Source organism: Plodia interpunctella, chromosome 16 (assembly GCF_027563975.2).
Source record: "Plodia interpunctella isolate USDA-ARS_2022_Savannah chromosome 16, ilPloInte3.2, whole genome shotgun sequence".
NCBI lineage: Eukaryota > Metazoa > Arthropoda > Insecta > Lepidoptera > Pyralidae > Plodia > Plodia interpunctella.
In genome coordinates, this window is record NC_071309.1 from 6,758,873 (window position 1) to 6,781,362 (window position 22,490).

A 22,490-nucleotide genomic window follows, 5' to 3' on the forward strand; every position below is an offset into this window, starting at 1 on the left:
TTGTAATAACTTTTATTAAAAATTCATCACCATAAACGCAATATAGAAAAACTGTCGAAAACATAGCTTTCCTTGCGACCAATTTACCAAATCGTGACGTCACTTCTATGTGTCATTCAGTCGTATTTGGACCATTTCAAAAATGTGTGATCATTGAAAGCATTGTCATTATCGCAGTAGGTACCTATTTTTTTCACTGGTGTTTACAATAATGTAAGAGCCTTCGAACAGTCATCAAATCAAACATTTGTCATCTACCCTATTCTGTTAATAATAGGAATTATGTTACACTAGCTATATCGCCCGGCTTCGCACGGAGTGATTCAGTTGTAAAGCTTCAAGAATAAATTGTATAAATAACAGTTGAAAACTGATTCAAAATCCATTGTGTGATTTAAAAGAAGAAAAATAGAAACAGACAGACGCGGAGAGTTACTATGTTTTATTTATAGGTAGTATACAATCAACATATAGTTCAGTACAAAAAAATATAGTATACAATAGTAATGTACAATCGACCTGATGTCCAGTTACCCAGCATTTATAGATACCACGGTAATAGCGGCGACTTTGCGACGAATTTTATCTTGATATGCTGTTGACTGTACCTTTCAGAACTCAGTTTCGTAATTCTCTCAATTGCGCCATATAGACGGGTCTTCAATTCTAACTTCCCTCATAACGCGGAAGTTTTCAATACGCTAACTTGGTTAGGCAACGAAAACGAACATCCTCACATAATATCTGGAGGTAAATAAGCTAGAATCACGAACAAATTTCATATCGCTCATAACCAGGTACAGCGGGCGAATTCTAGTCACGTTCCCGCGGCAGCAAATAATATTATGAGAAAATTTGGTCTGCTGGGAATATAACTTTATCGCCTTCCGTATCAGTTGTAGACACGTCTCTATATGTAGTAATGTGTGTGTCTGAAATAATCAAAGCCCTACACATTTATTCACATAAAATCCAATAGAAAAATTAAAATGGAAAAATAATTCTAGTGTCAGTTAATATACAATTTATACATTTAATTACATTGACCTTGTTGGTACTCTGCTATTAACGACATCTTATGATTATTCTTATAAAATCTGTATTTATCTTCTATGGTTGTAACAAAATAACCAATAACGATTATATAATAACTAGCGGCCCGCCCAGGCTTCGCGGGGGTTCAACCATTAAATTATATACCAATACCTTATTCAGGAACAGTACTATCGATTGATGAAAACCGTACATAAACCTTTCGCTAGTTTTTGAGTATATCACGTTCATATAAACAGATGCGACAGGGAGACATATTTTTATAATAAACGGAGTGTGGTCGTGGCGTGGACGTTTGCGTATTATTTAAAATTGCAACGTCCTTATAACGTGCACGCGTCCGAACGGACGGATGCATACACGTCCGTAGTCCACGGCACGCCACGCCCCGCCACGTCCAAAAACATTGCAATATAAATTATCCCAAAAGTAACCCATACTTTTTCAGAAATTTATTAATGACTCTGGCCAGTTTGATTGATACACAATCATAAAAGAATACCCGAAGGAGCGGGGTTATGTGGAAATACAGAACTATTCGACCTATTTCGGGATCGACTCGACTCGAAATAGGGATGTTCTAAAAGTAGAATAGACGTGAATCTTTTAGCAAATTGGCCAGATTCATGGAAATAATAGGTACTTAAAATTTATGTTTATATGTATATTGATACCAATCATTTAATTAATTAACTCTACATATATAAACTCTACTAACACTCAACATATAAATAATTTGGCCACTTAAGAGTTTTTTGGGTTAGTTGAGATTGAGCAAAATAGATTTATTTTCTCGCGTTTTACTTGCCATATAAGTAGTCTTAAAAAAGGTAATGGGAAAATATGTTCCGAAATCCTTTAGGTATAAGGATCAATTTATATCTGTTCACACTGTCATCTCCGCATGTTCCCGTTTGCGTTCGGGGCTGTGAAGCCGCGCGTGATGCTCAGGGTTGGCATAAAAATAACCTTAAAATTTTGAAGATTTAACTATGATTTTGCAGCCGCCTACCTGACGTCAACCCTCATTGGGAATGCTATTATTGGCAGCAGATGGCTAGGTTTTGCGTAAGTATGTGTCTCTTAGTTGTCCTCATACACGTGAGTAAATGGAGTGGTCTTATCCTAGAGCAGAACTACTCAACGTCAATGTATCTATACTTTTATACTATTATTATAAAGGATTATATGTGAGATTGACTATAAAGGATTGTATGTGAGTTTGTATGTTTGAGTCTGATAATCTCCGAAACTACAACCCGACCCGAAACCGATTTCAAAAATTCTTTCACCATTAGAAAGGTACATTATCCAAGATTGCTATAGGCTATATTTTATTTCAAATTTCCTACGGGAGCGAAGCCCCGGGCAACATCTAGTATCTGATAATTGCGATTAAATTTAAACTATTTTCTGACATCAAACCTAGAACCAAACCTTGAAACTACCAAAGTTGTATTAATCAAAGAGAAGCGTAACCGCAGCCATAGGTAATAACATGTACCCATTTACCAGAATGTATGAACAATAATGCTTGTAAACTTTAGAAATAAAGCTACTACATGTTATAATTAAATATTGGTCCATAGTTACTCGGTCCATTAATAAGTAAGCTTCTTCGAACTAACTATAGTTAGTTCGAAGAAGCTTACTTATTAATATTCAGTCTCTTTCTTTCTTTGATCCCTACAAAGGAAGATAATTATTATAAAATGTAGTGAAACAAGTACGGCTTCTCCAGCCACAGCTATTGTGTCTACGTTGCTGTGCTATCAATGACCATGCCTGCATGCTATACCAACTGCCCCAGTTCCTTCACTATGGCGAACTTAGACGAGGCTAAAGACAGCGATCATTGAAGCCACACACAGTCGAATATCTTTTAAAATGCCATCCTGACTAGACAAGAAGAAATATATATAAAAATAATTATAAAAATACTAAATTTTAAAAACCTCCCAACTCTGAAATTGCTTGTATATTCTCTCATTTGTTAGATAAGAGCTGATGGTTTCCAAACGGCTGAACAAACATTTTCAAATAACAAAAAACACTAGATCAAAATCGGTTCAGTCATTTGGCTTCTATGATGCCACGGACAGACAAACAGGATACACAGACACATCAAACTTGTAAATCGCAATTTGTAACTATAAAATAGCAACAGTTCTCAAAATTAGTGCATTTCCGAAACCGAATTTTGACGTTGATAATTAGTTTTCTGAGTCAGACACTTGAAGGTGATCCCTCATTTTGAGTGATTACTAACTTGGACCACTAAAGTAGGGAAATGGGCGAGCAGTTAAATACTTTGGCAGTTCCTGCTGCTTGAAATTCGTAAAATACAATTACTGAGACTTGCTGACATGAAACTTCAAGTTTTATGGTATTACTCTCTATCCTCTCATTTCTCTTCAAGATGTAATTAATACTTTTGAAATATGTGGCCAGTTATTACTACATTACATTTTTATTATACTTATCTTATGAGATAACATGTAAAGGCAAAAATACAGGCATGCCTATATCGATGGCAAGTACTTGTAAGCGCCGAAGAAAATTATTGTTTAGCAGTGGTCGTTTCGAAGTGTCAATAAGTAGTTTGTAGCTATAAGGATCAAACCATAAATTCACATCTCCAAATTTCACATCAAAAAAATACAGTGGAAGTCTCATTTTTAAATAATTATGTCGAATTCGATATTCAAAAATTCATGGAATTCGTAGGTACTCCGTACAACAAAAATAAATAGAATATTGAAAATCTAATTTTGAACTGAATATTCAACAATAAAATAAAATGGCCAGCCAGTATGTAAGTATTTCTTCCTTGCTATTTATTTAGTGGAACGGTTTGGCGTATTACGTCCGTACTGTAAACAGTAGGCCAAGTATTTGCCGTTACTGTCAATGTAAATAGAATGTTCGCTTTATATGGCTGCGAGGGTAAACAAAATGAGCACAAGATGCGGCTGATATATGTGAAGATAATTCACTTGCACAAAGACGTCAAACAATAGCAGATTGATTGCATGTTACCTCCTATACAATTTGGTCGCTTTATCATAAAGGTGCGCTTTTATGTTAGGCTGTAGCTTTTTGAAAAAATACTATACTTAAACCTAATATGAAACAAAATTACGTGGTATATGGCCTATCAAGGACTAGTTTTTCAATTTTAAGTATGGCTTGCAGTTTCCGCCATACATCTCAGCCAAACTTAAAGATTTTTTTCAGGCCCTAGGCTACGTGGCAGTACAGCCGTGAATTAAATTAGGACAACATAAGGATGGGGAAGGGAGAGAATTTCCTTGTACGTAGACGTCAAACAATGGCGGATTGATTACAATGCTACCTCCTACACAATTTGCTTGCTTTATCATAAAGGTTCGCTAGATTAACTTTATCCCTGGTACGAGAAGGGTAGACTGAATTCAGCAGTATTTTTGATCATTTTGGTTTATCGATGATTTAAAATCTATTTTTATTCTTTAGGTCTGTAAGTCTTAATGTAAATTATAAACATTATCATAGTAATATAGAGGTAAGTCACTTAAGATATTTATGTAAAACGACTTTCAGAATAGTTCTTGAGTACATTACAAAAATATGTGTAACTAAAAATCTGTAAATCTGTAAATGTAAAATAATAATTCCGTAAGTCTTCATGTAAGTTACAATCATTATCATAGTAATGTAAATATAAATAAATAAATATATTAAATATAATGTATTAGGACAAATCCCACAGATTGAGGTAGCCCCAAAGTAAGTTCGAGACTTGTGTTATGGGATACTAATTACTAACGATACCATATTTTATAACAAATACATATATAGATAAACATCCAAGACCCGGGCTAATCAGAAAAATATCATTTTCCATCATGACCCGACCGGGAATCGAACCCGGGAACCTCTCGGTTCAGTGGCAAGAACCTTACCACTGCGCCACCGAGGTCGTCAGGTAAGGACGTTTTAATTACTAATTTTTATTACAGATGTGCATAATAACGTCACATACAATAATGATGCTGTAGGAACGATTTGGGTTTCAAATAAACAATTCCAATTTATGCTAAACCATGTCAAATATTAGAAAAAATATCCTTTTCATATACTTAGCCAATTTAATATTATATGGGACGTTCCACATAATGGACGTTCCGCTTACGATGCGACATGTTATATATTACATCTACAAATAACTCCAAAAAATACACAACTGAATAAATAAATATATTACGAAGGAAGTCCTAGACTTGTATTACTTACTCAAAGATACTGTATTTAATAAAATATACTTGTAGAAAAAGATCAAGACGAAGGACTTAGCACAATTATTTTTTAATTAATTCCAAAGTCGAGGTCGAGGTCGGAGGCACGTCCCCTTAATATTATGTGGTTATAATTATAGAGAATATTACGAAAGTATACAAAACATTACACAAAAAAACCTTAGAACTTAAGGTACTTTGAAAATGGTAATAACTATGTAAGGTATGAGAATAACGTGTAGGTAACGTACAAAAATAATGTTTAATCTAAATAAAGACAGAGCAAACACACAAATTCCCAAAATGTATCCGTTTTCAAAGCCAGCTACATTTAGGGTACAGTTTGTATACCACAAAATCAATGAAAATGGAATACAGATATTGAATTTTGCTGGTCCAAGCATTTGAGTGATCTACGAGCCATATTTTCATTACCCGACTGCAAAGGAAGGATTTTGTTTTTCGCACCTTCTATTTTGTATATATGTATATGTAATATTCTCTATTCTCCAAAACTGCTGAACAGATTTACATAATTGAGGAATCGAAGGTAGATAGGTGACGTTAAAAAAACAATCTGAGCATCAAACAACAATGGAGGCTGTGCTACGCTATAGGACTTGAAAAAAAAATTTTTTTTTTTAATACTACAATAATAGGCTATCAAATTAAAGTGCTCGATACAAGGATTACCTTTTCAGTTCATTTTCTATTTAGTTATCATATTTACGTATATGGTACGTATATCTATTGTATGGACCTAATAATAAACTTATGTCAGGTAAAGTACTTGTATCGTATTCTTCAAGTATAAAGTAGAATAAAAACGAAAAAAAAAAATCAGAAAAAAATGCTCGAACCACATAATCACACTTACCTCCAGGCTGTACACGATAGTGACAAGTTTCGTCATTACAAAAATAAATAACGAAGATTAAAATCAACTTCGTGGAATTTATCATAGCTAGAAATAACCGTTAATCCGATACGGGAATATTCAGTGAGTAGGTTACTATATTTAAGCAGATAGTAAAAATTCACAAACGCAGTCAGGCTTTCGCTGACATAATGTAACTATTCATAACTAAGTTTTGCCCGCGGCTTCGCCCACGTTTTTATCGTGTGTCCGTTCTTATTATTGTCAATATATCGGGTTCTAAGCAACGTACCGCGATGAAACCTATACCAGATGTTAAGTTAGACCATCTGCTGTATAACCGTGAAAACCACATCCAATTCCATCCAGTAATTTCCGCGCGATACAACATACAGATAGACCACAGACAGACAAAATTAAAAAAAAAAATTGTTTCGACCTCCTTTGGTCCCATAAAAACTCGCCATAATTATTGTTCTTTAATATCTACATTGTCTTTAATATCTACTGTATTGTTATTTAATATGTACAGACACAGCCCACTTACACAGTTTTATTACATGTCTAGACTAGACTAAATTTGGCATAAAGAATGTATCATTTTTTGTAAATAATATTACTTGAACAAATTGCTTTCATGCAGAATAAAATATTGCGACATAATCATTATTAAAACTTAAACTTATTTTATTTTACTATTTAAGTAGGCCTAATAATGATGTGCATAATATTTTTGAGTATATTGTACCCTAATAGTATTTTATCATAAAGATTAAAAAGTATACACTATAATCGTTTTGATAGATTTTACTATTATTATTTCGCCGACGAACCAAAACAAACTAAATTTAGAATCGACTTGTTTCATTTTCATATTTTATTTAAATAATATGCTAAAACATGATTTTGCTGATACTAGTTATGGTTTTAAAGCTTTATTTGATGTATGGGGCGGACTTAATAATTGCAATAGACATTAAGCGTACAATAAATTATGTATTAATAAATATCAATAGCCAAAAATTGTATGCAAGTAGATAGGGAACTTTAATTAGACCAATGGCAATGTATGAAATCCCACATTAAAATACATTCAAAAATGAAATTATCTAGCTAAGTAAATATACAAATCACACAGATTGAGTTAGACCCACAGTAAGTTTGAACTTTATAATTAATACATGATTGAGTAATATCCAATACCTATATCAATCTGTAGTACCTAGATCAATTTATATCTTGACCTGGCCGGATATCGACTCGGATCGTCCGGTGTGACACGATAACTACTAGGGCACAGAGGTCACTACATTTATCATTTTTACTTTATATCTCTAAAAACAGATTTCAATTGATAAGGCCGATACTTATAGTAGACTAGCTTTTGCCCGCGGTTTCGCCCGCGAAATTTGGGATGAAAGGAACCCTATGTGGTTCTTCATACTTCAAAGTATATGTATGTAAAATTTCAAGAAGATTTGAGTGAGTAGATAGAGCGTGATAAGGTAACAAACAAACTTAATTTCGCATTTATTACGATTTAGTTACCATTAGGATTTTGGCCGGTTTCACCACTTTCAGATAAACAATCATTGTATTCGTATGTAGTAACAATCATTATAGTTGTAATTTGACAGATATACTAACTGCTAAGTAAATTTGTCTGATGTGATTGACCAGTTACATAAAGGTTATCAGATAATTAATCAGCAAGCGGTGAAACGTGCACTTTATCTAAAATTATGGTAGATTACATATCTTAAATAAAACATAATTTATTATTTTTAATAACCACCAGGTCAGCCCGATCAATGTTTACAAAAGTTGTATTTATTCAGCGGATTTTTTACGCCCTGTATCAAGTCGGACTGGCGTGAGTAAAACTCGTAAAATTATCACGAAGTTATGGCACAAGTCGAAAATAAGCTGTTTCATAATAACACGTAGATTTTATAAAAGTATATAGAGACGTAGTTAGTCTAATGCATGATTTAATTGATAGTTACTTTAAAAAGTGTGTCAAACAGATTTTTTGTTTTTTTTTTTTAGGTGTGCCAGTCGACTTGCACGTTGACTTTAACCTGCGTAATGGCGTGCTTTGCGTTTTTCTGCGCAAGTTGAAATTAATATCAAAGTTGACTGATGCAACCCACCCTATGGGTTATATTGTAAAGTTGTTTATTTTCTGTTTTCATTCGGTTTGAAAGTGAAAGATTCGAACCTTACAATCATAGGCTGTCGGTCATAACCACTGGACCACCACAGCTTCTAACAATCAAAAACGCAAGTTTATACCAAATTCTCCTCTATCGCCACGAAATAGACGTTAACGTAAGGTAACTGATGCGGTTAACTCTACGTAACAAGCTCACTTTTGGCTTTAATATTTTATAGTTTGAACAGCACAGAGCAACTTTAACAAATTAAAAACTAACCAAACAACTGTTATATTATATTTTGTTTCTAAACGTAGAATATAAAACTAAAATGCATATACATGTACTCGAATGCAAGTGATCGATTCAATTAACAACACAAGCTGAAATCTTACATAGGTATATAAAATTCTAAGAACAAAATTGGCCAAGTCCGTTTTACTTATACAAAAATTGTGGTAATGGACATCTGGCGAGGGATAGAAGTGGTTGGAAACAGAATGGGGAGGCTTTTGCCTAGCAGTGGGCAAAATAATAAAAGTAGCCTCGTACAGCATCCAGAGAAGGATGTTGAATCTAGGGCGGAAACCACACACCTATAGATTAGACTAGAATTCTCTTTTCGTGCTTTTCCAGTGTCACATAAACAAGAGTAATGTAACGCCATTATGGAGCCAGAAAAGTGCAATGTGACCTCATTTATATTTGGGTGAAAATAGCAGAATTCTTAATGCATGGGTTATTTGATATGTATATGCTCGGCAACACGGTTAAGCTCGTGATTTTTTTCACAAATGCAGTTAGTGACTGAAGGATCGCCGAAACTATACTGTTACTATTTGCGCCCCGGTGATCTCAGTATTATTTGTTTAATATTTAGATTATCATATCTTCATCATTATCAAAAGCCATTTAAACGAACCCATTGCTGGGGCACAAGCCTTCCTTATGGATAGATACGGACCACACCATATCTTATAACACCAAAATTGTATCAGCGTCACAAGTTTTTACATGTCACCCATTTTGCAAGAATTATATATGAAAAAAACTAAAACTTACTTAAAAAGGATTGTTTTGGTACAAAAATACAATAATATTCAGCTGAGGCCCGCTTACAGCACTATATGAATGAAACACAAACACGATTCTACATTTCGCTGCTCCGTGTTTGAGCAATTCCGTCTGAAATACGAGGTCGTTGTTGGTGGCAGCGTCGGCGACGGAGAATAAGGGGAGGGGGGCAGGGGGGCATCCCTGTCAGGCTGTGGGAGTACCGAGAGCACCAAACCTATTTGTGCTATTACTATAGTAAGCGAAAAGAACGCCTCAGTTGTCTCAGTTGAGAGAGCTCTGTTAAAGTAATTCTATTCTACAAGTATGTACAGTCAACCGTAGTGGTAACACTGCATGAATCATGAATCGGTATAATAGAGACGAATTTGCAATGAATTGGGTGATACTTGATGTGCTGTTGACTATTTTAAAACTCTCCCAACTTTATACGCAAATTTAGAAAAATAGATTTATAAACTCATTAAAAAAAACTTTTAAACATATTTAGAAAAAAGAGCAGTGGTGCCTTGGTATAAATTAGCGTTTAAATTTAGGCTATTGTGAACAATACAAGCAGACCTGCTGCGCCCCACCGACGAATTTTATCTAAACGCAGCGGCGCGCAGATAAAAGTCAACGTCAAAGTTGACTGGTACAACTCACCCTTATTATTACAAATCGAATGTCAGTTCTATTTAGTATCTGTTGAATCCCTATTCACTGTCTATCTCTTTCTTGTATGTCTGTATCTTTCTGCATGTTCCCGGTTGCGTCATGTGTGAAACCCGGTTAAAATTTTGAGGATTCAGCGGTGATTTTAAAATCGGCCTGGCGATATGCCTCCTTGGAATTTATATTGCCTATCAGCTGCCTTGGCTGTGTGTCCCTTAGTCGCCTCGTACGGCATCCACGGGAGGATAAGGAGTGGTCCTATTCTAGAGCGGAATTACCGCCACTTTCTTGTTTCCCTGTATATAAACAGTTACTTTATTAAAATGGCTGATTTTAGAGATACGATATGCTTTTTAAAATCTGATCACGACAACCTTTTTCGTCTTGGCATACAAGAAACAGTATTAAGTAAAAAATAAAGCAGTAAATATTATCAGCAGGCACATTTTAATGTTAGAAGTATCCTTTGTAATGTAGTTGAAGTAAATTAGTACCTAATCGATTAAAACGGTTTTGTCTACGTTGACTTATTCCACCATTATCAGTTAAACCTGTAAAAAAGGGTAACCTGTTATTGGCTTTATTATTGTTATATAAGATTATTTTTGTATTGTCACGCTGTTGGTTTTCTAAATAAATAAATAAGTATTAGCTGACGACCCAGTTGATCGTAATACTTATCCCTTCCAGCTGAAAGGTACCAAAGCAAAAGTAATTTAGTGTCAGAGCCAAAGTCACCCACAGCTTATGCAAATTGAGGTCGCTCGTGGGGAAATTAACCATTCCATTTTATCGCAGAATAGTGGATTATGTGGTATATTATGTTGATCGAATTTTATATTCAATAAATTATGTACTATATATTGATTGATAGCATTGCCGCTTCATTAAATTTATTTGATAGTTTTATTTGAAGTCAAAAAATACCTGTAACGATTATTATAATTTAGCCACAGATTGTGATATGTTTTAAAAATGTATTTACTTACTGAGAAACATAGTAGAGCGTATTATTTTTTTAAAATAAATCCAATATTGTTTTATTTATTATTTAAAAACTTTATTTCACAAAATTTCAAAAGAAATATGTACAAATGGTGGGCTTTAATAGTAGACTTAATAACCTACTGTTACTAATTATAAAGCTCTAAGTATTTCTAAATTACGACCAGATATACGTTTGAGTAAATGCTAAACATACTCGTGATTTGGTTAATACAAAATACTTTTAAATGCTAATCAAATTAAAGTCTAACTTGCTAACTTATATAATAAATGCGAAAGTGACTTTATTTGTAACCTCTTCACGTTTTTGCAGCTCAACCAATTAGAAACTCTGCATAATCTACATATATGTTGTTAAGAGTTGCCTAGTAATTAAGTACTATGCATAAAGGCAAAAGGGCAAAAGCTAGTCTATAATCAATTATATCTTAGGTAAATTTACAGCTATGATATTATTACAATAATATATACCACATACAAAGGAAATTTTCAACGTAGTTGCATTAGCTTCACTGAGAAAAATGATTAAATAAATAAATCATTGAAATTTTATGAAAATCAATTTGTAGCTGCCATTATACCTATAGGATTCGACGTTTAATCATAAATAGTCTTAGTGATATATTTCGCAGTTTGAACTGACCATAGAAAGTAAGGATTGGCTATCTTTTTCCACAAAAAGTTAGACTATTGGAAAGACATTAACAAATGTAACTATCAGATATTTATAATTTGTGTCTTAATACCTACTTAAATGCTTTTTAATAAATCATTGTATGAGAGTGTTGACTTTCTATAATAGTGGTCTGTCTTCGATAGGCAGGGGCGTGGGTTCGATTACCGCTCGTTCCCATGTAATACATTTATTGTTCCTAACAGTTTTTACGAACATCATGATATTTAATAAAAACAAAATAGGTACTATTGACAAAAACGTCTTTTGAGCAATCGTAAACAGATTATGAAGATCAAACACAGCCCAAGCACGTGTGCATGCGGTGTTCTAATAAACAAAAATATGGTACCTGTTTAGTGTAGGAGATAAACGAACAGACTAACAGATCTGAAGAATCTTACTACTTTTTGTTCAAAACTCTTGGGAAATGGACCAAACCAGCTTTTATCAACGAAGCATATCTTTACGCAGGTGTCGAACGAAAAGGTTCGACTTCTTCGATTCAAACTTCTGGACTATTCACAACTTTGTTCGGCGTCGTTTCTATCGATTTTAGATTAAGGAACTTAGAACGACTGTAAAAACATTCCATAATAAATTTTGGCCCTACGCGGCCCGAGTAACTTTTTTGATATACACAGCTAACGGACGCTGGCACAGTCAGCTGTTGCGTTATTACTTTTCTCACGATACTTTCATAGCTACTTTGTTATTTCTAAAGCCTTGTAAACAAAACAAGATATAATTATTTTTTAGTACAAATTCTCGTATAACTTTGTAAATAAATAATGCCAACCAATCAATATTCAAAATATGCTTTACTTGACCGCTTATTCTACATATCATATCTCTTTATAGTTTAAATTAATAAACATAATTATTAATTCAAGCCTGGTGTTACAAGCGTCCATTGGCTGCGGTGACCACTTCCCGTGTGATCGGCCGCATGCCTGCTTAGTAGTATACAAATATATTTATGGACTTATCGTAAAAAATTCGAAACGAGTTCTACGTAAGTCTAATACAATTTGTTTGCTATTTCGACTAGAAAAGAAGATGAAAGCAAGTTCCTGAGATGCTAACTCACATGATACTATATGTTACAACATAATATAAATATATCTTTAAGCCTAGATTGCGTTCAACTGCTGACAACAATAAAATTAAGTAAATATACAAGATCCGGTTAATATGGAAAGAAACATTTTCCACCTTGATCTTCCGGGGATCGAACCTGACTATTTAAGAGTATTGAAATTTTGTTTTGACTAAAATAAAACCAGTTCATGGGCCTATGTGTCTGGTATGCGGTGAATGGACATTCGGTTGCTAGATAATATTAAGATGTAAATTCACTTAACGTTCTAGAATAGTACTAGGAGTTAAGTACAGTGACCATAGCTCTGAATATCCTAAATTTCATGTCAGCTTAGGGAAGTTCACATATTCTCAATATTTCCTACACGAACAAACCCTAATAAAACAAACACTTGTAAGACAAACTTTTCTTATAAAAGATATATCTCGTCGGAAACATCGTGAAATACAAGCAATAATTTCCGCCGTCAATAAAATCTGGTTAAGCAAAAGAGCGAAAATCTGAATAATTTATGTAGCGACGTATTCTTACCACATGTGATCCCAATTCCACCACATAAAGATGAAAATATGACACGAAAGTCGATAAATTTGGTCAATAGCCATTATACGACGATGTCGGGGTGCGAAAATATGGAAGAGCGGGGGGACTTCACGGCTCTTTGATTTAGGGCCGCTTGGCTCGGATATACAGCCGACGTGGAAGTGACATTTGACCATGTGCGTACGTATGCGCATACACTATTTGTCATAGATTTCTTTTTATTTTGCGATTTAATATAAAGCCATTGCCGTGGCCGTAGATAGAGAACCAAAAACCAAAAAAAAATTAAAAACTGTATTTTTTGTAAGAATAGCAGGGACATATTATATATGTAAATATTTTTTATTATTTTTTCAATAATTTGTTTTAATTAATTTTATCTTGTATGAATATAGTTTTCAAATTATATTCTTGTAATAAATATTCTACTAATTCATGTGTGTATGTATTTTCATTACTGTTTTACGTAGTCTTCTGGATTGTTATGAAATTTGGTACACGAGGAGAATACACCTGGAATAACGTTACACATAGTGTAATTTTTATCTCGAAATTCCCACAGGAGCGAAGCCCCGGGACGTAGCTAGTGATTTTATAAATTATAAAAAACATTATATATCACTGTTATAAACCTTCGACTTCGTGAAAAGGCTATCCGTTGAATAAACGTTCAATATTATGGCCTAGCCCATTCACTGAACCACACCATCGACTAATCTAAAAGCCGATTATCCGACTGACTGAACAACCAAGTGGTTAACAATACAATCTTATCTATTAACCCGAACTTTAATGCGGTTAGTATTAAAACATATTCTAAAATATACAACCTATATTTTAGAATATGTTTTAATACTAATGAGCTGTGTGTGCTAGCTTGTGGGAATTTTTGAATAAATTATTAATAATTATTTCTACCAGTGCAGTATTTCATCGAAATGCGTTTGTTGGATTTTGCTTGATTATGTAATAATAATCTCCACACTACGGTGTATACAAACTTTTACATATATAATTAGTATGACAATAACTACTAGTACTTCAAAGTTTATTCCAATCAATCCCAAAAAAATACCAAGGCATACATAAAAAAAATATGATCCCAATATACAATTTTCTATAAGAGATCATTATAATGATATAGTATATTATATGTCTAAGGTAATCTTCCACCATCCCGCCATAATAAATTCGGCCTATAGTAGGTCCTCAGAACATTCGAACGCTGCGGCCGCGCTATCTATAAGAATTAGTTTTACTATCAGACTTTAAAATAATTAATCAGTACTGTGATATTGACAATTTTATGAATGATTGATTTTGGAAATGATTCCTTCCTCAAGAAAATTGACGGATCGTAATGACAGCGCGGTCGCAGCGATCAAAACGCTCTGAGAACCACTCTATATTCATTTCATTATGAGAATTATTCACGACACATCCTAAAGCCATTCTTGAAACATTCCGAAACCACAATTCCAATTCAAGTTACATTCCAATTTAAGTTTCAAATGAAAATTATTCCGGCTGAGACCACAGTGTGTTGGAGTATTATGGTATACATCGGATTAAATGCAAATGTTAGGTATGTTATTTTTGCAACGTTATTGTAGAACGTTGTTATAACGATATCAATGTTACTGTTATCAATTTAACAATGTTATTGCGCATCAATATCAGATTTAAAATAAGAAGTAGTATTCCTATAGGTATTATCAATATTTATAATTTATAGAAAAAGCATAAACTTAATAATGGCATTCTGTTTGTCCTTTATGCATCTTTCGCCCTTTTTTAACAAAATTTGCAATCTGATGTAGAATCACAATGATTTTCTCTCTCTTCTGAGATAATATCAGTTCAACCATAATCAGTAAGATGTGTCAAATAAATAGAAGCTAATACACATTTTATATATTATCAAAAAATAAATTGGGATTTCCAATGAAAACATGAATTTCGTTACCGTATTAAAAAGAAGGTTGATTTTTTTAAAATATTCTGTCATTGTAAAAACCATGAATAAGGGGTTATATGCTTCTAGCCATATGCCTAAAACTATAGTTTTCTAACAAGCCGTGGTAAGTAGTTCCCTTCTAAAAAAACCTAGGTGAAAACACACAAGGTTGACATATTCACGAATCTAATTTCTGCACAACAAAGAATGATCGAAGAAAACTATAAAATTCCAGCAGCATTTTTATGAAACCATATCTAGAATATGTTTACATCCAGGGAGGAATGGAGGACACCGGGATTGCGTGGCGGCGCAGCTGGCAGGCATCCGAGCGCACCACTACATAGGCAGCCATCCTAACGAAATAGAAAATGCCATTATTCTTACTGCAAGACAAGAAGGCGTTCAACCAAAGTTATTTATAACGGCTCTTGTTTATCGATGAAAATGGCATAGATGGTTTTACATGAAAAATAAAATCTATAGTTCATTCACGTTGAGCTATCTCGGTAATAGTGATGGTCGTTATTTTTACACTAGATTAATTTTTATCTACGGAAATTATACACACTATAATACATACAGTATCTCGACTTTATCCGAGCCAAGAGTTGCGAAAGTCACAAGGACGTTTTCGAATGCACGCTTATTCGCGTCCTGCCCTATGTGTCTACCACCTGCACACTGAAGGACCTGTATGGCGTCATAGAAAGTGCTGTTTCGGTGGCGTTGTATTGGTCTTCACAAATTTAGCTGAGTCGACACGCCAAGAAGAAGTGTCAAAATTTGTGCTGTTCCATTTGTATTGGTAATGTACTTATTGACGTTTGAGTTAGATTCAATTCAAAAAGATATATAGGACGGCAATAAAATGGACCTAAGTCGAGCCAGCAATTTATCGGTTGCGTAAAATGAATAAGATTTTGTAAGTGATATATTTCATGGCCAGATGCTCGTTCCACCGAGTTGCGGCAATCTTGGGGCATTCAAATTGATGGTGCGGGTACGTTTCACCATTAGAGGGGACTTATTAATTCCCCTTTCGACAGGCCGACCGAGGAGCCCATAAATTCACCTCAACCAAAGGGATGACCAATTTCAGAACATTTACGAGCCACAAATTACGCGACCACTGAAATATACTGGGCTCGGGATAGCAAAGAACGAAGGGTAAGAGGGGAGAAAAAGCGCAAATGTTAATTTAATGTTGAGAGCTACAGAAAATTGCTCCAGTCCTCGAGATGGGAGAAATATTGGCCCCTATTCGTAGAGAGGCCGAAATACTAATTTTATGCAGGGCAAATGAGGCAGAGGGTCGGCATGTTGAATCGATATTCATTTGGCTAAGCGTACCGCTAATTTTTCCTGTTGAGCGATACCAATGAATACTGTTTAATCACTCGTATTTTCTTGTGCGTTCATTTCCGTCGATTGGAATTCAATGCGGGGCTTTTGTTTATTTTTTTATTTGGTAGATTTGTGGTTATTTTTATCCGTATAATTTTAAAACATTTTCCAGGTTCTATAGTGAGCATACATATATTGTGTGATTGAGCTTCAATTTGACATGTATTCTATGTTTAAATCAAAGTCTAACTAATTTTTGGGTGGCGTAATTTTAAAATGGAGATTAAATTATTTAACCACGCGGTTCTTTATACCGATTAGCCTTGTTGACGTTACTAAATTACACCCAGCTCCAAGAGGAAAAACACAAATTTATTCTTTTTCACTTTTAGCTTATTAAATTTCTAATAATATACTAACAATTTCTGCGACTGCGATGCTGTTCTATCAATGGATCACTGCCTTGTCTATCGAACCCCAACTGCCCCATTTCCTGTACCATGAACCTCAACGAATAACAAAGCGTAAAAGTGGCCGTATACTGGTCTACTAACGTATATTTAAGAAGAGACCAAATTGATACAAAATAATGAAATGTTTTCATGAAAATCAAAATCATATATATAAGAAAATAATAAGTATTTGTGTTCAAGAATGAGTCATATGAAAAGGAGAAAACAAAATATTGGCAAGTTTGCGCTTTTAACGGCTGTTTTATTTGTTCGCCTGGATGGATCCAAGGCAGTTCGGTAACGTTGTGTAAGCTAACTGTTTTATCACTTTATTGCATGAGATCGCATAAACTTGGGAGGCGATGGCAATAAAATGTTACTGTCGGATTTACTTTGAAGCAAGGCCGTAGCCAGGATAATATAAAGGGAGGGCACACAAACAGTGCGAAATGGAGACGAAAAAGTAGGAAAGCGGACCATCTGGTCGACGTTCAAGGGCTCAGAATGGAACCGGGAAACACTCAGATAAGAAGGTAAAGACAATTACACTAATATTTTCTTGTAAAAATTTCATATATCAAATTGTAAAAAATATCATATTGTTGGATTCATAAGACAGCCTTCAAGCCTATTGCCTAATCTTAGTATTCTTAGGTCATATAAGAAGCAACGCCAGCTATGTAGCTCATCAGAATTAGAGTTTACAGCGAACGATCGCTTTTCTAGGAAGAGCAGCTGCCCCTCCCTGCCCGTATCTCGGTACGCCAATACTTTGAAGCTAAACTATGTGCAGATCTTTGTTTATATGTATTTATTACTAGCATTTCACCCTTGCCTTTGCCTATGTCTTAATTTCGAAATATATAGAACAATTGAGGAATAGTTTATATAAATATAATATAATACTTTACAACTTTATACTGGCTACCCCATGGGAAACATGCGTGATAATATATATCACCATGTACATCGTCAGCCTACTCTTATCCCATTTTATGTGGGGTCGGTACAGCATGTCAGTCTCCTCAACTCTCTTCAACTTCACCCTGTCTGACGTTATGGTAATATGTATCTTACTTTCATTTTAACAAGAAAGCAAATTAAATTAAAATTACATGACTTTATTAATGTCTTAGCGTCAACGTCAAAGTGTCAATCATTTAATAAGCATTTTATTATTTTATATTATTATATTAGTCCTCAACACTTTTGGCCGGTACACACACACTAGTCCTTTTAATTTACGAACAGAAAGTAGATACCACAAATATTTTGTAAATTGGTTACGTAAAAATAAATAACATTAGCATAACGACGCGTTTCTAGTGTGATTGTTACTCGGAACGTGTTCCAAAGTCACTCGCTGGAAAATTAATACTGTCCCGTATATAGAACGTCCCGAGTGGACCTGGATTGCATATTAGCGCCAAGTGTTACTTTTAAACAACTCTTTACATTCTCTCTCATCTCCGCATGTTGCCGGGGGTTTCGGTACTGTGACGCCGCCGAACCGTAGTAGCAGTCACCAAATATTCAACAAAAAATATTTGGCAGATTTTGCAAAACAAATGTATATTTTCTTGCGTTTCACGTTTTATATAAGTATGTACGTATAATGACCGCCTTAAAGCTGATGAGAAAATATATTAATATATTTCAAAAATACCAATTTATGTATATATATTGTCTCTCGTCTCCTGGGGCGTGCTATCGGGGCTATGACGCTGCGAAGCCCCAGGTGAAAGTAAAAAATAACCGCAGAGTTTTAAAGATTCGAGTATGTTTTTACAACCGCCTGCCTGACTTCAGCCCTACTTTAGAATGCCGTTGTTGCCTAGGTTCTGTAATCCTTAGTCACCTCGTATGACATTCACACATCTTCTTTAGATTGCAAAAATATAATACTTAGCAAATTTTTATATTACGTAACCTCATTATCGTCACCTGCAGCCCTCCGTGACCCACTGCTGGGCATAGGCCTCATAAGCTCACGTAACCTCAGTCTATTCCAACCTTCTTTATACTAACTTCTCTGACCGCTTTTATCCTTTACTCATCTAGATATTTACTACAGGATAGGAAGGGCGGAAACCATAGATCGAAGACTGTTCTTTTCCATTGATCGCCTCGCACGACAATACATAAGCAGGCCATTTAGAAGGCAATTAAAACTACCTAATCACAGCTGGTATCTATCAAGTTCCTTTGTATCTGATCAAACTTGCTCGCCACGAGTTCAAAACAATCAAGACATTGAAGGGATCCGAATTGGATTAGGACAGACTTTGTGTAGTTCAAGAAGACAGATTGCACTGTTTTCTTCGGGAACTTACTAGTTGTTTGTATCTTCATTTGTTTCGACAAAAACAAAATCAACAACATAGCCAATTTTTAAGTTTAATTTACTAAATAGACTAATCATTGCATTAATATTAAGATGGAAAAATTGGCTTTGTTGAAAAAGAGGGATGTAGATATCTTTATCAACTCTTGCTATATAGCAAGAGTTGATAAAGAGGGAAATCGATAAGGCGGGTTTATAAAAATAGGAATCAAATCCATTTCATTATAGTCTCCATTACAAGAAGTCCAATGCTGAAGCTTGCGTCCAGCCTCCTTCTGTTGACGCTATCATCAGTTAACTTGGATAGTCTAAGCTTGGATGTCCACCGCTGCTCTTGCACGTGGCCGCCATTATCTAACATTTTAATGGACCCTGGGCTACGACGGTCAACGGCTGAGGTAGGAACTAGAAAAACACTCAAATGAGAGAGAGAGAGAAGGAAAGGTTCTAGAACTTTATGGTGAAACGGCTTTCAGTTCTGCGCACTGTGTCCCTGCCACTGCTACTTCAAGTAGTTAGTCCCCATGGCTATGTCGGCTACCTACGGTACGATTTCATGTTACGGTTGTAATAAATATTTTAAAAGAGCATTTCCTTTTTAATATTTTCCAATGATTAATAAAATATTTATTTTGGTCATGTTTTATATGATTGAAGTAATGGTTTGCTATATACTTGTTTGTTACAATAAGTTATATACTCCAATTCAAACAAACCAAAAACTAGTTATATAAATTGTAAATCTCTTAAGTACCTACCTACATCCTAATGTTCGTATATAATACATATCTGCGTCGTATATCGACAAAAAAATATCTGCGCTTGGGCTTCTCTCTTATGAAATATCGGAATAAAAAGTACCTAGTAGTAGGAAAAGGTGGCTTCCCACGGTGCTGACAAAAATTTGGAAATTTTTTGAGTAGTTTCATGGATTATTCACCTTTTACTTACAAAGTCAAACACTATACAGTGTAGATACATTTTGTAGCTTTGATTTTGAAGATTCATCACGGTTATTGCAAGTGATTTTGAAACATTTTCAAACTCCTACATAAGAACATAAATTTGGATAGATATCAGTTTTCGTTCTAGAAACTAATTGATATCCCTAAATGCTAATAAAGTACGAAATCATAAAACTGAAAGATAACACTATTCATGTAAGTATTTTATAAGTATCTAAAGTATGTCCATAAATCACTCTTTGCATCCATTATCCACCTCCAAAGTTGAAAGCAAAGACCCCGTTGATCTCGAAATCTCTCATAAGATTACGATGCTTGACTTTGTATAAAAATAGTGAACCCTTCTTGAATATAAAAGGTCTTTGAAAATAGACTTACCTTCGAATAGAAAGCTTCTTGACGAATGCCTTTTAGGACGTCATAGAATATGCAAAGAGGCAGGACCACTAAAGCAGATTCTTTGCAGAGCGTGCCAGCGACAGCGAAGGCCACCGCTCCTCCCAACGCACACCACTGCACAATATCACTTACAGCTTCACTTACACACACACTTTCACTAACATTTTCATAATAATCCGCGTTTACGTTCGGCTTGAGATTAAATTTTACATTTGTCTTTGTATTCGCTTTCATATTTGATTTTAAAGAAGATTTAACGGCTTTCGTTTGCGTCTTTCCGTTCGCGTGCATTTTCCCTGTTTTGTCTATTTCTTGACTAGTATTTAACACATTCAAAGGTCCAGATTTTCTATATTTTGTGAAACGGTAACAATTTATCAGAATATGCTGCAACAATCCGTGACAACTCAGCTGAAATGATTGTTCGGGTTGGTTTTGTTGAGGAACGAATTTTTTCAGGTTCTTTATTCTCGTTATGCACACTTGTTCACGCTTGTCACGTAGCCATACATGTTTTCTGTACAGTAAAAAGCTTAACAATAAGAAATTACACGCGGCTACGTCAGCCCTTCCTACTATTCCTGCAACAGCTTCCGTATGGATTGGATGTGCTGCGAACGTGAGTCCTGCCACAGCAGTACCAATTTTTACGGCATATGTTGGCATTAAAATCCTAGCTAACATGACGACTAGTATCGTCGCTGTACAGTGTAGCAAAACGTTTATTAGATGGTAGGTGTATGGCTTGAATCCACTGAAGATGTAATTTATGCGATATGAGAGAACGCATAGAGGTCGATAGGAGCCATGTGAGCCAGGGTCATTCAACGGAGTTCCCCAGAAATCGTGGTTAAACATCCCCCCCGTGGTCGTGTGGCCCATCACGTCAGGGTTTGATAGTATTGCCCGCCTGAAAAAAAAAGATTATTTTTATACCTTTATAGTTCTTACTTCTAATCTTCATACAGAACTGGACAGATAAATAACAAGAGTACTTATACTTTATATTTGACACTAAAATTATATCAATCTCAAAGCCAATATAGTGTATAAGTAGTCCATTAAAAATGTAAAGCGTAATTTATAGGTTTCTCTTAATTGCTAACCATTTTAAGTAAAATTATAGGCCTTACTTACATTAATAATACATAAGACCATTTTCTTACTTTATTTTAAAATCTGGACGGAAAATCTAGTGACACAAACAACAAATCATCGAGATACCTATTCCCAGTTTAAACAAAGCACGAGTAACTAATATCGCTAACTTTTTACACAGATTAAAAATACAGGAGCGGTAGCCACATTCATCAGCTTTGATTAAAAAAGTTTTTTCGCTTAACTTTGTCGGGTATCGCTTTAGATTTTTAATGAAACATGAAGGTCAGTTCTTTTATCTGATACAATTGAGGTGGTTACGGTTAATGTTCTTTTTCTAGAGTTATTTACGTTTATTTTTTTAAGTTTATTTTTGTAAATGGACAGTGTTAAAATGGACCTGTGTAAATATAAGTTTGAATCACCAATTTTCGTAGCAGTGTGCGGTGTTTTTTTTGTAGTTTACCTTTGTTTACTGTTTTTATAGTATAGTGGGCAAACAAAAATGCGGGTT

At 34.6% G+C, this 22,490-nt stretch overlaps 1 protein-coding gene across 1 annotated transcript in view; it reads right to left on the minus strand.

The window, feature by feature from the left end:
- Tmtc2 (Transmembrane O-mannosyltransferase targeting cadherins 2) overlaps positions 1–22,490 on the minus strand; it is a 64,393-nt gene that overhangs the window by 29,680 nt on the left and 12,223 nt on the right. The window contains exon 3 of the mRNA XM_053756827.2: positions 20,858–21,788. Within this exon, the coding sequence (XP_053612802.1) occupies positions 20,858–21,788 (931 nt within the window). The remainder of the gene's footprint in view (positions 1–20,857; positions 21,789–22,490) is intronic.